The sequence below is a fragment of the Chiloscyllium plagiosum genome, unplaced genomic scaffold, assembly GCF_037043375.1.
Source record: "Chiloscyllium plagiosum isolate Xiang-an unplaced genomic scaffold, Cpla_swu_hap1 HiC_scaffold_11, whole genome shotgun sequence".
Classification (NCBI taxonomy): Eukaryota; Metazoa; Chordata; class Chondrichthyes; order Orectolobiformes; family Hemiscylliidae; genus Chiloscyllium; species Chiloscyllium plagiosum.
The window spans coordinates 951336-967287 of NW_028270149.1; the positions used below are offsets into that span (position 1 = coordinate 951336).

The following is a 15952-nucleotide window of genomic DNA, read 5'->3' on the forward strand; positions in this document are numbered from 1 at the left end:
CTGAAGTTGTGTAATTTTTTAATTTTGTGCACCGCAGTCCAATACTGGCACCTCCAGGTCATGGTGACCAAAGATTGATAGTTTTAATGAGCTTCACAACGCTGAGCTCCATGTACCTGGACATCTTCCACAAGACCTGACATTCCTGGTGCAATGTTGCAATTCCCCAATCCAACTGACCCCGCCCCTTCAGGAATAGGCCCCGCCCAACCGGGCTAAGCCCCGCCCTCTCCGGTATCGGCTCCACCTCCATCCCAGGGGTTGCGGAGGGGTCAGGTCGGGTTAACCCTCTTCCCATTGGACAGCGGTGGCAGGAAGTCCCACCTTTATTCCAAATCCGCCGTTGCTTTCGCCGATTAGTCAAGAAACTGCCAATCAGCGATAAGCTTGGTGTTTGGAACAAAGCCAATATTCCCCTACCTGTGATTGGCCTACAGCCCTGTCAGTCACCCATTGGTATTTACGGATTGGTACACCCACCTGCCTGTCAGTCGACGCCGCGCCACGATTGGCTAGTGTTGGGGAGGCGGGATTTGTTTCAGGGCGGTTGGAGCGGGAGCGGGAGCCGGGAGATCGCTGTCCGTGTCCGGCTGGGGATGTGGGCGAGGCCGAGGCGCAGCCTCCCAGGTGTTTGTTTCAGGCCCGAGGCCTAGCTGGGCTGCTCCTCGCCATGTCGTGGCCGAGCTCGGGAGCCCCGCTGTCGGGATGAGCGGCTGAGGCTCGGCCCCATGGCCCAGGAGAAGATGGAGCTGGAGCTGCCGCTGCCCGGCCCCGGGCCCGGGCCCTCGGCTCCCAGCGACGGCGGCCTCAGGAGATCCAATAGCGCGCCCATGATCAACGGCCTGAGGTAGGCCCAGGCTCCGCTGCTGTCGTTATGGAAACAGGGCAGCTCTGGCGCACAGGAAGATCCCACTCGCAGCCGGTGGCCGAGGCCCCGATTGGGAGAAGGAGGCAGTTTCAGGGCGGGCTCCTCAATCATCCCCCTCCCCCCGTTAACAGCCGTGTGTAACTTCAACAATCCTCCTCCAGCCGTGAAGTAATTTCCAACGTCCCGAGGGAGAGGGAGGAGGGAGGTGGGAGGTAGGAGAGGGAGGTTGGGGAGGAGGGAGAGGGAGGTGGGAGAGGGAGGTGGGAGAGGGAGGTGGGAGAGGGAGGTGGGAGGAGGGAGGTGGAGGTGGGAGAGGGAGGAGGGAGATGGGAGAGGGAGGTGGGAGAGGGAGGAGGGAGATGGGAGAGGGAGGTGGGAGAGGGAGGTGGAGGTGGGAGAGGGAGGAGGGAGATGGGAGAGGGAGGTGGGAGAGGGAGGAGGGAGATGGGAGAGGGAGGTGGGAGAGGGAGGTGGAGGTGGGAGAGGGAGGTGGGAGAGGGAGGTGGGGAGGGGGGAGAGGGAGGAGGAGGAGGGAGGAGGGAGGTGGAGGTGGGAGAGGGAGGAGGGAGATGGGAGAGGGAGGTGGGAGAGGGAGGTGGAGGTGGGAGAGGGAGGTGGGAGAGGGAGGAGGGAGATGGGAGAGGGAGGTGGGAGAGGGAGGTGGAGGTGGGAGAGGGAGGTGGGAGAGGGAGGTGGGAGAGGGAGGTGGAGGTGGGAGAGGGAGGTGGGGAGGGGGGAGAGGGAGGAGGGAGGAGGGAGAGGGAGGTGGGAGAGGGAGGTGGGAGAGGGAGGAGGGAGATGGGAGAGGGAGGTGGGAGAGGGAGGTGGGAGATGGGAGAGGGAGGTGGGAGAGGGAGGTGGAGGTGGGAGAGGGAGGTGGGAGAGGGAGGTGGGGAGGGGGGAGAGGGAGGAGGGAGAGGGAGGAGGGAGGAGGGAGGTGGAGGTGGGAGAGGGAGGAGGGAGATGGGAGAGGGAGGTGGGAGAGGGAGGTGGAGGTGGGAGAGGGAGGTGGGAGAGGGAGGAGGGAGATGGGAGAGGGAGGTGGGAGAGGGAGGTGGAGGTGGGAGAGGGAGGTGGGAGAGGGAGGTGGGGAGGGGGGAGAGGGAGGAGGGAGAGGGAGGAGGGAGGAGGGAGGTGGAGGTGGGAGAGGGAGGAGGGAGATGGGAGAGGGAGGTGGGAGAGGGAGGTGGAGGTGGGAGAGGGAGGTGGGAGAGGGAGGAGGGAGATGGGAGAGGGAGGTGGGAGAGGGAGGTGGAGGTGGGAGAGGGAGGTGGGAGAGGGAGGTGGGAGAGGGAGGTGGAGGTGGGAGAGGGAGGTGGGGAGGGGGGAGAGGGAGGAGGGAGGAGGGAGAGGGAGGAGAGGGAGGAGGGAGAGGGAGGAGGGAGAGGGAGGTGGGAGAGGGAGGAGAGGGAGGAGGGAGAGGGAGGAGAGGGAGGAGGGAGAGGGAGGAGGGAGAGGGAGGAGGGAGGAGGGAGGAGGGAGGTGGAGGTGGGAGAGGGAGGTGGGAGGAGGGAGAGGGAGGAGGGAGAGGGAGGTGGGAGAGGGAGGTGGGAGGAGGGAGAGGGAGGTGGGAGGTGGGAGAGGGAGGAGGGAGAGGGAGGAGGGAGGTGGGAGGTGGGAGAGGGAGGAGGGAGAGGGAGGAGGGAGGTGGGAGAGGGAGGTGGGAGGTGGGAGAGGGAGGTGGGAGAGGGAGGTGGGAGAGGGAGGAGGGAGTGGGAGGTGGGAGAGGGAGGTGGAGGTGGGAGAGGGAGGTGGGAGAGGGAGGAGGGAGAGGGAGGAGGAGGCGGAGGTGGGAGAGGGAGGGGGAGGTGTTTACATCCTGGAGGTGTGCTGGTGACCTCCCCGTGACCACACGGTGCTCGGGAGTAGACCAGAGACTCGGCTGTTTGGCTGCTGGAGAGAATCCTGATCCCTAACGTTAGATGCAGGCTGCTCAGAGAGAATGTCACACAGACGGTAGTAAAAACCTGGAACTTCCCCACAAAGTACAGTGGGTAGATGAGATTGATAGGCTGTTATTGAGAGTATGAAGGTGCTTCACAGTAACCTGATTGGACACAATATGACATTGCACTGAGAGTGATACTGGGACAGATGACAAGGAACCTTTAGACCAATGTGATGTAGGAGCATACGGCCCATCCAGTTTCCTACTCCTCCATTCAGTGAGGTTGTGGCTGATCTGGAATTTCTCAAATCCACTTTTCTGCCTTTTCCCATTATAAATCTTTCTAAGAGGAGCTTAAAGGTGGAAGAATTAGTGGAGAGATTTATGGAAATCATTTCAATATTTAGTACCCAGGCAGTTGAAGGCACTGCTACAACTGGTGGAACAGAGGTATTGTGAAGAACAAGAGACCAGAATTGGACAGACACAATGATCTTAAAGGGTTATGGGTAAGAGAGTTGTAGACATAGGACAGGCAAAGGCAGACTGCCTGAGATGTTTCTATGACTATTACAGGACATGTACAAGACAAAAGTGAGAAGCATTGGAGGAAAAGTGACAGTTTGGAAGTCCAAATTGGACTGCACTTAAGGATTGACTGAGCCCCATCCTTTTACTGATTGTCATGGATGATCTGAATGAATGATTGAGACTGGAGGTGTTGATGGTCAATGATGTTTGCTGTTAATGTTGACCAGTTTAACAGGGATGATGAGAACATGAGTGTCTGGAGAACTAGAGAAAAGCACAGGAAGACAGAGGTGTGAAGAAGTAGAGAAGGATGAATCCCCAATCTTCTGGCAAATGAGAGGAGGAGGAAGCAGAAAAGTGATTTGAAAATGAGAATTGAGGAGGTGTGGTGGTGTAGATAAGATATGGCTCAGTATCTCAGTTAATGATGGCCCTAGTATATTGAGAGGTCATGGTAGAAGATTACTAAGCCAGATAGAGCTCCAGCCAGATCTGACAATGAGTTGTGAAGCAGTTCTGTGCCAAAAAGTCTATAAAATCCTAGGAGCTTGCTTTTAAGACCACTGATTGTCTTGATCTATCTTAATGGCCCAAACTAGTGTACAGGGCCCTCGGCTCCCAGCGACGGCGGCGTTTGAACTTGGAACAATGGGAGAATCATAAATTTTAGAGGGATATAGATGTTGTAGCTGAATGGGGAATCAGGTGGCCGATGAAATTTAATGGAACCATTGCGTTTTATTAAGAAGAACAAGTATTATATGTGGCTGGGCAAGCTGAGAAAGTGGTTAGATAAGTATACAGGATCCTCATATTTGATAGATACCTAGAATATAAAAGCATGGAAATTATGATAAAACACTTGGTCAGCCTCAGCTGGAACATTGTATTCACACGTTAGGAAGGTGCAGAAATGGTTCATGAAAATGGATCCAGAAATAAGGAATTTAATTATGTGAATAGATTTGAGAAACTGCTTCTTTAAGCTTGGAGAAGTGTAGATTAAGATGAATGTCATCATACCTGAAATATTAACTCTGTTTTTCTCTTCAAAGAGCTTCTAAAGTTCTCTGGCAGTTTCTGTTTCATTTCAGATTTCCAGCATTTGCAGTATTTTGCTTTTATGCTGTGATTTTGTAGTCTGCTATGTGGTCATAGGCCCTGGGACCGTCTTGGAGAGATGTTTAATGATAGCACTGTACCCTATTTCAATACCTTTCTTTACTCAGCAGGAGACTAATCAGCACGAACAATTTAGACAATTTCACTCTACTTTCTCACCAACTCTGATTTGATCGTGGAGAAACAGATTCCTTTTTGGGGCCAAGAAGATCAAAAAGAGTTGGCAAAAGTGTTCAAAATCATGAAGGATTTTGATAAAGTAAATGAGGACAGTCTCTTCCTGGTGGGAAGAGCATTGGTTTACAAAGACCTATATTTAAAATAATTGGAAAAAGAACCTGGCGCTGGACTTTATTTTTCTACATCATGTTGTTGTGATATGGAATATGCTGCTTGAAAGGACAGGGGAAACAGATTCAGCAGAAACTTTCAATAGAGGACTGGATAACTAAATTAAAGGGAAAATACACAGGACTATAGAAGGAGAGCGGGGGAGAGTTGGACAGTTTTCAAAGAGCCAGCACAGGCATGACTGATTGGCCTCCTCCACCTTTCTCCATTTCCAGTGCTTGTATGAGGAAGCAAGCTGCAAATGATTGTTTGTGGGCTGACCAGCTTCATTATTTCCATCCTCAGTTTGTCTCTTTGATGTTAACAGTTAAAGCAAAGAGTGGTTAGTGTAATTTGTGATTTTAAGACCGGTTTTTGAACTTTTGTACCCAATGTTTATAGGTAGCAATGCATCACTTGCTGTTTGTGATGTCAGAACTGCCAAGCTGCTGTATTGTTATGTAGCACTAACCTCCTTTTATATTACTTAACATCCTAAACTGGAGCAAGATGTGAGATGCTCACCGGCGTGTCAGGAAAATGAAAACTGAGCTACAGAGGGGGTGAGTTACCAATTGTTGGGCTGTTGAAGGGACAGTCTTGCAGTGAGTGAATTTGAAGGGTTTGAGAGCTGAAATTCTTTAGTAAAGGTATTACAGTACTGTGAAAGGAGTTTAAGGTGGAAAGGTTGAAAGATTTTTCGTAAATTGGGGGTTAGGCAGAGGGTTTGGAGAGGGAGTTATAAGAACTCCTTGAGCTCCTTGAAAGTAGATAGGATAGTGAAGGTGGCGTTTAGAACATAGAAGAATACAGTGCAGTACAGGCCCTTCGGCCCTCGATGTTGCGCCGATCCAAGCCCACCTAACCTACACTAGCCCACTATCCTCCATATGCCTATCCAATGCCCGCTTAAATGCCCATAATGAGGGAGAGTCCACCACTGCTACTGGCAGGGCATTCCATGAACTCACGACTCGCTGAGAAAAGAACCTACCCCTAACATCTGTCCTATACCTACCCCCCCTTAATTTAAAGCTATGCCCCCTCGTAATAGCTGACTCCATACGTGGAAAAAGATTCTCACTGTCGACTCTATCTAAACCCCTAATCATCTTATACACCTCTATCAAGTCACCCCTAAACCTTCTTTTCTCCAATGAAAACAACCCCAAGTGCCTCAGCCTTTCCTCATACGATCTTCCTACCATACCAGGCAACATCCTGGTAAACCTCCTCTGCACCCGTTCCAGTGCCTCCACATCCTTCCTATAATATGGCGACCAAAACTGCACACAATACTCCAGATGCGGCCGCACCAGAGTCTTATACAACTGCAACATGACCTCAGTACTCGGGAACTCAATTCCTCTACCAATAAAAGCCAGTATGCCATATGCCTTCTTCACCGCACTATTTACCTGGGTGGCAACTTTCAAAGACTTGTGTACATGGACACCAAGATCCCTCTGCTCATCCACACTACCAAGTATCCGACCGTTAGCCCAGTACCCCATCTTTTTATTACTCTTACCAAAGTGAATCACCTCACACTTAGCTACATTGAACTCCATTTGCCACCTTTCTGCCCAGTTCTGCAGCTTATCTATATCCCGCTGTAACCTGTCACATCCTTCCTCACTGTCTACAACTCCTCCGACTTTCGTATCATCCGCAAACTTGCTCACCCAACCTTCTAACCCCTCTTCCAGGTCATTTATAAAAATGACAAACAGCAATGGTCCCAAAACAGATCCTTGCGGAACACCGCTAGTGACGGCACTCCAAGATGAACCTTTGCCATCAACTACTACCCTCTGTCTTCTTCCAGCCAGCCAACTCCTAATCCAAACCTCCAACTCACCCTCAATGCCATACCTCCGTATTTTTTGCAGTAGTCTACCATGGGGAACCTTATCAAACATCTTACTAAAATCCATATACACCACATCTACTGCTTTCCCCTCGTCCACTTCCTTAGTCACCTTCTCAAAGAATTCAATAAGGTTTGTGAGGCACGACCTGCCCTTCACAAAACCATGCTGACTATCCTTGATCACATTATTCCTATCCAGATGTTCATAAATCCTATCCCTTCCAATTCTCTCTAAGATTTTGCCCACAACAGAAGTGAGACTCACCGGCCTATAGTTACTAGGGTTATCCCTACTCCCCTTCTTGAACAAGGGAACCACATTTGCTAGCCTCCAATCTTCTGGCACTACTCCTGTAGACAACGAGGACATAAAAATCAAGGCCAATGGCTCTGCAATCTCCTCCCTTGCTTCCCAGAGAATCCTAGGATAAATGCCATCAGGCCCAGGGGACTTATCTATTTTCACCCTTTCCAGAATTTCCAACACCTCTTCTCAACATACCTCAAAGCCATCCATTCTACTTAATTGTGACTCAGTACTCACATTGACAACAATGTCCTGTTCCTGATTGAATACTGACGAAAAGTATTCATTCAGTGTCTCCCCAATCTCTTCAGCCTCCACACGCAACTTCCCACTATTATCCTTGACAGGACCTATTCCTACCCTAGTCATTCTTTTATTCCTGACATATCTATAGAAAGCCTTAGGGTTTTCCCTAATCCTACCAACTAAGGACCTTTCATGTCCCCTCCTTACTGCTCTTAGCTCTCTCTTCAGGTCCTTCCTGGCTACCTTATAACTCTCAATCGCCCCAATTGAACCTTCACGCCTCATCTTTACATAGGCCGTCCTCTTCCATTTAACAAGGGATTCCAATTCCTTATTAAACCACGGCTCCCTCACACGACCCTTTCCTCCCTGCCTGACGGGTACATACTTATCAAGGACACTCAATAGTTGCTCCTTGAACAAGCTCCACATATCAATTACGCCCTTGCCTTGAAGCTTACTTTTCCAGGCCACACATCCTAAGTCATGCCTCACAGCTTCATAATTTCCCTGCCCCCATCTATAACTCTTGCCCTGTAGTGCACACTTATCCCTCTCCATCACTAGAGTAAAAGTCACCGAATTGTGGTCACTGTCCCCAAAGTGCTCACCTACCTCTAATTCTAACACCTGGCCTGGTTCATTACCCAGAACCAAATCCAGTATGGCCTCACCTCTTGTTGGCCTATCTACATATTGTGTCAGGAAACCCTCCTGCACACATTGGACAAACACTGACCCATCTAACGAACTTGAGCTATAGTTTTCCCAATCAATATCAGGAAAGTTAAAGTCCCCCATAACAACCACCCTGTTACTTTCACTCTTCTCTTGAATCATCCTCGCAATCCTTTCTTCTACATTTCTAGGACTATTAGGAGGCCTGTAAAAAAACTCCTAACAGGGTGAGCTCACCTTTCCTATTCCTAACCTCAGCCCAAACTACCTCAGATGGCGAGTCTTCATCCATCGTCCTTTCCACAGCTGTAATACTATCTTTGACAAGCAATGCCACACCTCCCCCTCTTTTACCCCCACCTCTGACCCTACTAAAACATTTAAACCCTGGAACCTGCAACAGCCAATCCTGTCCCTGTTCTACCCATGTCTCCGTAATAGCCACAACATCGAAGTATGTTGTGGCTATGCTTTCCTTTATTGGTCAGGAGTTGTGGCTGTACAGGACATTGGGTTAGACCACTTTTGTAATATTGCATGCAATTCTGGTCTCCTTCCTATCGAAAGATGTTGTGAAACTTGAAAGGGCTCAGAAAAGATTTACAAGAATGTTTCCAGGGTTGGAGGATTCAAGGTATAGGGAGAGGCTGAACAGGCTGGGGCTGTTTTACCTGGAGCGTCGGAGGCTAAGGGGTGACCTTACAGAGGTTTATAAAATCATGAAGGGTATGGAAAGGATAAATAGATAAAATCTTTTCCCTGGGGTGGGGGAGTCCAGAACAAGAGGGCATAGGTTTAGGGAAAACTTTTTCACGCAGAGGGTGGTACGAGTATGGAATGAACTGCTAGAGGAAGTGGTGGAGGCTGATACAATTGCAACATTTAAAAGGCATCTGGATGGGTAGATGAATAGGAATGGTTTGGACTGGGTGCTGGCAGGTGGAACTAGATTAGGTTGGGATATCTGGTTGGTATGGACTAGTTGGACAGAAGGCTCTGTTTCCGTGCTGTACGTCTCTATGACTCTATAACTGAGGGCAGTATTGGTGTTTGGGTTTGGAAGGTCAGATGGATTTGCTGGGGAGATGAAGGGGTTGAGAGCAAAAGCAGAATAGTGACAGCTACAAGGTAGAGGAAGTTGAGGTCGAAGGAGTTTGATGGAGTTGAAGGGATAAGGATGGTATTGCAGAGCAGGGATTTCAGACTGTTGAAGTTATAGCTTCTGTTGGTAGGAGTGAAATGAGGGGCATGCTTAAGCAATGTAATCAAGGGAAGCATGGAAAGTCATATGTGACAAATTTGCAGGAATCTGTTGAGGATATAACTAGTGGATTTGATGAAGGAGAGCTAGGGGATGTGGTTTGTTTGGAATTGCAGAAGGCTTTCGACAAAGTTCCACATAGAGTTTAGTCTGTAAAGCACATGGGGTTGGAAGGTAGTGTGTTGAGATGGATAAAAAACTGTTTGGCAGATAGGAAACAAAGTGTAGGAATAAATGGGTCTTTTTCCAAGTGGTAGGCAGTGACTGGTGGGGTACTACAAGGATCAGTGACAGGACCCCAGCTATTCACAAATTACATTCATGATTTTGATAAGGAAGCTAAGTGTGATATCCCCAGAATTGCAGAAGACACAAAGCTGCTAGGGTTTGTGCTGTGCGGAAGGTGTAGAGATGCTTTGGTGTGGTTTGGAAAAGTTGAGTGAGTGGGCAGTTGCATGAAAGATATAATATGTGGATTAAAGTCAGGTTATAAGCTGAAGACAGCTTATATTTGAATGGCTGTGAATTGAGAGAGGGAAATGTGCAATGAGACCTGGGTATCTTTGTGCACCTCTTGTTGAAGGTAAGTATACAGGTGAAGCAGGCGATGAAGAAGACAAATGACATTCAGCAGCCTTCATAGCGAGAGGATTCGAGTACAGGAGCAGGGATGTCGTGCTGCAATTGTACAGGCCTTGGTGAGACCACACCTCGAGCATTGTGTGCAGTTTTGATGTCATCTGAGCAGGAATGTTTTTGCTATGGAGGGAGTATAGTGAAGGTTTACTAGTGTGATTCCTGGTCTGGCAGAGGGAGGTGTTAGGAGAGATTGAATGAATCGGTTAGAATTACATTTGCTGCAGTTCAGAAAAATGGGAGGGAATCTCATAGAAACCTATAAAACTCTAACAGAGCTAGTCAAGGTAGATGCAGGAAAGATGTTTCTGAAGGCAGGGGAGTCTAGAGCAATGGGTCACAATCTGAAGATATGGGGTAAATCATTCAGGACTGAGATGGTGAGAGATTTCTTTACCCAGAGAGTGGTAATGCTGTGGAATTAACGACCACAAAAAGAAATCAAGACCAAAACATTGTATCATTTCAAGAAGGAATTGGATATAGCATTTGGGGCAAATGGGATCAAAGATTAGATTAGATTACTTACAGTGTGGAAACAGGCCCTTCGGCCCAACAAGTCCACACCGATCCGCCAAAGCGCAACCCACCCAGACCCTTTCCCCTACATTTACCCCTTCACCTAACACTATGGGACAATTTCCCATGGCCAATTCACCTGACCTGCACATTTTTGGATTGTGGGAGGAAACCGGAGCACCCAGAGGAAACCCACGCAGACACGGAGAATGTGCAAACTGCCTGAGTTGGGAATTGAACCCGGGTCTCTGGTGCTGTGAGGCAACAGTGCTAACCACTGTGCCACCATGTCGCCCACAATGAATATGAGGAAATAGTGGGAACATGCTATTGAGTTGGATAATCAGATGTGATCAGAATGAGTGGCACAGCAGGCTCGAAGGGCTGAATGGTCTACTCCTGTTTCTATGTTAGAGTTTGGAGATGGTTACAGAAATGTTGAGGGATTCAAACATTAGATTTTGACTTGGCGGTTTATCTATCTGGTCCACTGATGTTCCCCAGGGAAAGTAGCTGCATTCTTTACAGGGTTAATAAATGCTGGTCTAGCAAGTGATGTCCAGATCCGATGAAAGAATAAAAAGGTTAAAGTTTTACGTGACTGATTGGTGGGTGAGTGAGTGGGACGTTGTGTAGGAATTTAGCACTTTAAGATTTACGATGCTGTATTGGGAAAGCATAGATGGAATTAACTTTGTTCTATACTCAGTGTCTGGTTTTGAGTTTGTTAAAAGGACTGTCTTTGGTTTTGTTCCAATTACATTTTTGTGAATGGTTTTATTGATTTGAGTTATGTCTCCTTCAGCACCAGTGGATAGAACTGAATACAGAGTTCAATATCATGCCACTGTAAACCACACTTGAATTATTTTCGGCAACTTTGATCATTTTAAGGAATTAGAATTAATTTCTTTAACAGTTGATCAGCAAGATCAATGGGCCGAGGAGTGGCAGATGGAGTTTAATTTAGGTAAATGTGAGGTGCTGTATTTTGGAAAGGCAAATCAAGGCAGAACTTATATACTTAGTGGTCCTCGGGGGTTTTGCTGAACAAAAACACCTTGGAGTGCAAGTTCATAGTTTCTTGAAAGTGGAGTCGCAGATAGTTAAGATAGTGAAGGAGGCGTTTGGTATGCCTTCCATTATTGATCAGAGCATTGAGTGTAGGAGTTGGGAGGCCGTGTTACAGCTGTACAGGACAGTAGTTAGTCTGCTTTTAAAATATTGTGTGCGATTCTGGTCTCCCTCCTTGTAGGAAGGATGTTGTGAAACTTGAAAGGGTTCAGAAAAGATGTTGCCAGGGTTGGAGGATTTGAGCTATGGGGAGAGGCTGAACAGGCTGGGGCTGTTTTCCCTAGAGCCTCGGAGGCTGAGAGGTGACCTTATAGAGGTTTACAAAATTATGAGGGGCGTGGATAGGGTAAATAGGCAAAGTCTTTTCCCTGGGGTGGGTGAGTCCAGGATGAGAGGGCAGAGTTTTAGGGTGAGAGGGGAAAGATATTCAAGGGACTTAAGGAGCAACTTTTTCACACAGAAGGTGGTACGTGTATGGAATGAGCTGCCAGAGGAAGTGGTGGAGGCTGGTACAATTGCAACGTTTAAAAGGCATTTGGATGGGTATATGAATAGGAAGGGTTTGGAGGAATATGGTCCGTGTGCTGGCAGGTGGGACTAGTTCGGGTTGGGATATCTGGTTGGCATGGACGGGTTGGACCAAAGGTCTGTTTCCATGCTGTATATCTCTATGACCTTGTGCACTATCTGGGTGTCAGGTGGAGGCTGGTTCAGATGAGGCATTCCAAAGGGCATTGGATATTTGTTTCCATTTAAAATATGTTCAGAGTTACAGGGAAAAGACAAGCGATCAGTATTTAGTTAAAATGCAGATGTGATGAGCTGAATGACCTCCTTTGCACCCTAACACTTCTATTATTCATAGAAGAGAACAGTGCAGCACAGTACAGACCCTTCGGCCCACGATATTGTGCCGAGCATTTATCTTAACCTAAGATCAACCTAACCTACACACCCCTTAATTTACTGCTGTCCATGTCTTGTCCACCAGTCACTTGAATGTCCCTAATGTCTACAACCACTGCTGGCAATTTATTCCATAAGTTCATCATTCCCTACATAAAGAACCTACCTCTGACATCTCCCCTTTATCTTCCTCCAATCACCTTAAAATTATGATCCCTCGTGACAAGCCCTGGTGAAAAGTCTCTGGCTATCTACTCTATGCCTCTCATTACCTTGTACGCCTTTATCAAGTCACCCCTTTTCCTTCTCTCCAGTGTGAAAAGCCTGAACTCACACAATCTCTTTTCATAAGACACGCCCTCCAATCCAGGTAGCATCCTGGTAAATGTCCTCTGCACCCTCTCTAAAGGATCTACATCCTTTCTATAATGAGGCGACCAGAACTGGACACAATATTCCAAATGTGGAATAACCAGGGTTTATGGAGCTGCAGCAAAACCTTGTGGCTCTTAAACTCAATCCCCCTGTTAATGAAAGCCAAAATACCATAGGCCGCCTTAACAACCCTATCAACTTGGGTGGCAACTTTGAGGGATCTATGTACGTGGATCCCAGGATCCCGCTGTTCCTCCACACTGCCAAGAATCCTGTCTTTAACCCTGTGTTCTGCATTCAAATTTGACCTTCCAAAATGAATCATTTCGCATTTATCCAGGTTGAACTCCATCTGCCACTTCTCAGCCCAGCTCTGCATCCTGTCAATGTCTTCTTGTATCTGGATCAGTGGTGCTGGAAGAGCACAGCAATTCAGGCAGCATCCGACGAGCAGCAAAATCGACGTTTCGGGCAAAAGTCCTTCATCAGGAATCCTTTTGCCCGAAACGTCGATTTTGCTGCTCGTCGGATGCTGCCTGAATTGCTGTGCTCTTCCAGCACCACTGATCCAGAATCTGGTTTCCAGCATCTGCAGTCATTGTTTTTACCTCAATGTCTTCTTGTAGCCTGCAACAGCCCTCGACACTATCTACAACACCCCCCACCTTTGTGTCATCGGCAAAATTACTAACCCACCCTTCCACTTCTTCATCCAAGTCATTTATAAAAACTACAAACAGCAGAGGGCCAAGAACAGATCCCTGCAGGACACCACTGGTCACTGACCTTCAGGTGGAATACTTTCCATCCACTACCACTCACTGTCGTCTTTCAGCCAGCCAATTCTGTATCCAGACAGCCAAATTTCCCTATATCCCATAGCTCCTATCTTTCTGAATAAGTCTACCATGGGGAACCTTATCAAATAGGAGAAAGTGAGGACTGCAGATGCTGGAGATCAGAGCTGAAAATGTGTTGCTGGAAAAGCGCAGCAGGTCAGGCAGCATCCAAGGAGCCGGAGAATCGACTTTTCCGGCATGAGCCCTTCAGGATTCCTGAAGAAGGGCTCATGCCCGAAACATCGATTCTCCTGCTCCTTGGATGCCGCCTGACCTGCTGCACTTTTCCAGCTCGAACCTTATCAAATGCCTTACTGAAAACCATATATGCCATTTTCACTGCTTGACCTTTGTCAACTTGACTTGATATGACTTCAAAGAACTCAATAAGGTTTGTGAGGCATAATCTATCCCTCACAAAGCCATACTGACTATCAATAAAACTATGTTTTTCCTAATAGTCATAAATCCTGTCTCTCAGATTCCTTTCCAGTACCTTGCTCACCACAGATGTAAGACAGGCTGGTCTGTAATTCCCAGGGATTTCCCTATTCCCTTTCTCGAAAAGAGGAACAACTTTCACCTCCCTCCAATCAACTGGTTGTACTACTGTGGAGAGTGAGGATGCAAAGATCATCACCAGAGGTGCAGCAGTCTCATTCCTCACTTCCTATAGGAACCTTGGAAAAACCTTGTCTGGCCCTGGGGACTTATTTATCTTGATGCTTCTCAGAATTTCCGGCACATCTACTTTCTCCATATCAGTCTGTCCATGCCTATTAACCTGGTCCAGGTGTTCTCATTATCAACAAGGTCCGTCTCTCTCTGGTGAATAGTGAAACAAAAAAACTCATTAAGGGCCTCCCCTACCTCTTCAGATTCGAGGCATAAGTTCCCTCCACTATTCCTGATCGGCCCGACCCTCTCTGATCATTCTCTTATTCCTCACGTACCTTTGAGTTTTCCCTAATCCTTCCCTCCAAGACTTTCGTGCCCCCTCCTAGCTCTCCTCAGTCCATTTTTGAGGTCATTCATAGCTACCCCTGTAATCTCTAAAGCTGTGCCAGATCCTTGCTTCCTCAACCTTAAGTAAGCTTCCTTCATCCTTTTGACGAGAAGCTGTTCTGCTCTTGTCATCCAAGGCTCCTCCACCTTACCATTCCTTGCCTGTCTCAGTGAGACAAAGATATCCAAAACTCGTAACAATTGCTCCTTAAATAGCCTCCACATTTCTGTTGTGCGTTTCCCGGAGAATAATTGTTCCCAATTTATACTCCACAGCTCCTGTCCAATATGCGCTCCCCCCCCCCCACCGCCTATCTACATATTGAGTCAGGAATCCTTCCTGGACACACCTGACAAAATCGGCTCCATCCAGACCATCTGCACTGAGGAGGTTCCAGTCAATATTGGGAAAGTTGAATTCACCCATAACAACAACCCTGTTACATCGGCACCTTTCCAAGATCTGCTGTCCAATCTGTTCTTCCATCTCTCTGCTGCTATTGGGGTGGGGGGGGGGGGGGGGGGGGAGTCTATAGAAAATTCCCAATAAAATGATTGCTCCTTTCCTGTTACTGACTTCCACCCATACTGACTCCGTACACAAACGCTCCTGAACAACCTGCTTTTCTGTAGCTGTGATGACTTTCTAATTAACAATGCTACTCCCCCTCCTCTCACACCTCTCCCTGTTCTTTTTAAAAGATCTAAACCCTGCAACCTTGCCTCTGTGAAATCCATGTCTCTGTATTCAAAGTGGATCCAGCCAGGACTGGACTCAGTACTCAGTGTGAGGGTTAACCGGAGAACCGTAGAGTTTGGTGACTTTTTTATTATTCATTCAAGGTACCTGGGCTTCGTTGGCTCAGCCAGCTTTTGTTGCCCATTCCTTCTTACCCTTGAGCTCGTGGTGGTAAGCTGAGGTTTTGCAATAATGTTCACCCACCCATTGGCATTCTTGACTGCAGCCCCAAACTGATTGAATATGTTGAATTTGGAGAATTTAACAACTGTTTAATTATTGTCATTAATTTTGGAACATGATTTCATTAAGAAGCTGATTAGCATCTTAACTACACTTCAATTCTGATTTCTTTATAAGCAGTAATGAGCACACAGTATTTTAAAACCAATAGCTGAACCTTGAGCCTATCCTATGAGGCGTGCTGTCTGATGCTAATGAAAACCATATTTATGATTTCTGTTTGGCTTTTTTTAGTGACAGTGCTCAGGTTTTTCAACCCGATGTCCTGCGCAATCGGAGAAACAGCACCACTATTGTGAATCGGCACAGTCAGGTAAAGACAAACCGTGGGTGGGGGAGTGTGTGTGTGGGTGGGTGGGTTAGTGGGTTAACGTTGTGTTAACACCATGAAGTTGTAAACAGTCCTGATGGAATCATGTGTCTGAAATGGAGGTAAATCTGCTGGACATTTGTGACTCAACCTCATCGCTAGTTCTCTTCCTACTTTTTGCCATGGATTATATAATTTACCA

General features: G+C 47.7%; 1 protein-coding gene across 1 annotated transcript in view; it reads left to right on the top strand.

The window, feature by feature from the left end:
- The first annotated feature begins 714 nt into the window (after positions 1-714).
- Positions 715-15952, top strand: part of pabir2 (PABIR family member 2) — a 38906-nt gene continuing 23668 nt past the window's right edge. Inside the window, exons 1-2 of the mRNA XM_043714349.2 lie at positions 715-847; positions 15675-15753. Coding sequence (XP_043570284.2) covers positions 729-847; positions 15675-15753 — 198 coding nt within the window. The 5' untranslated portion in view covers positions 715-728. The remainder of the gene's footprint in view (positions 848-15674; positions 15754-15952) is intronic.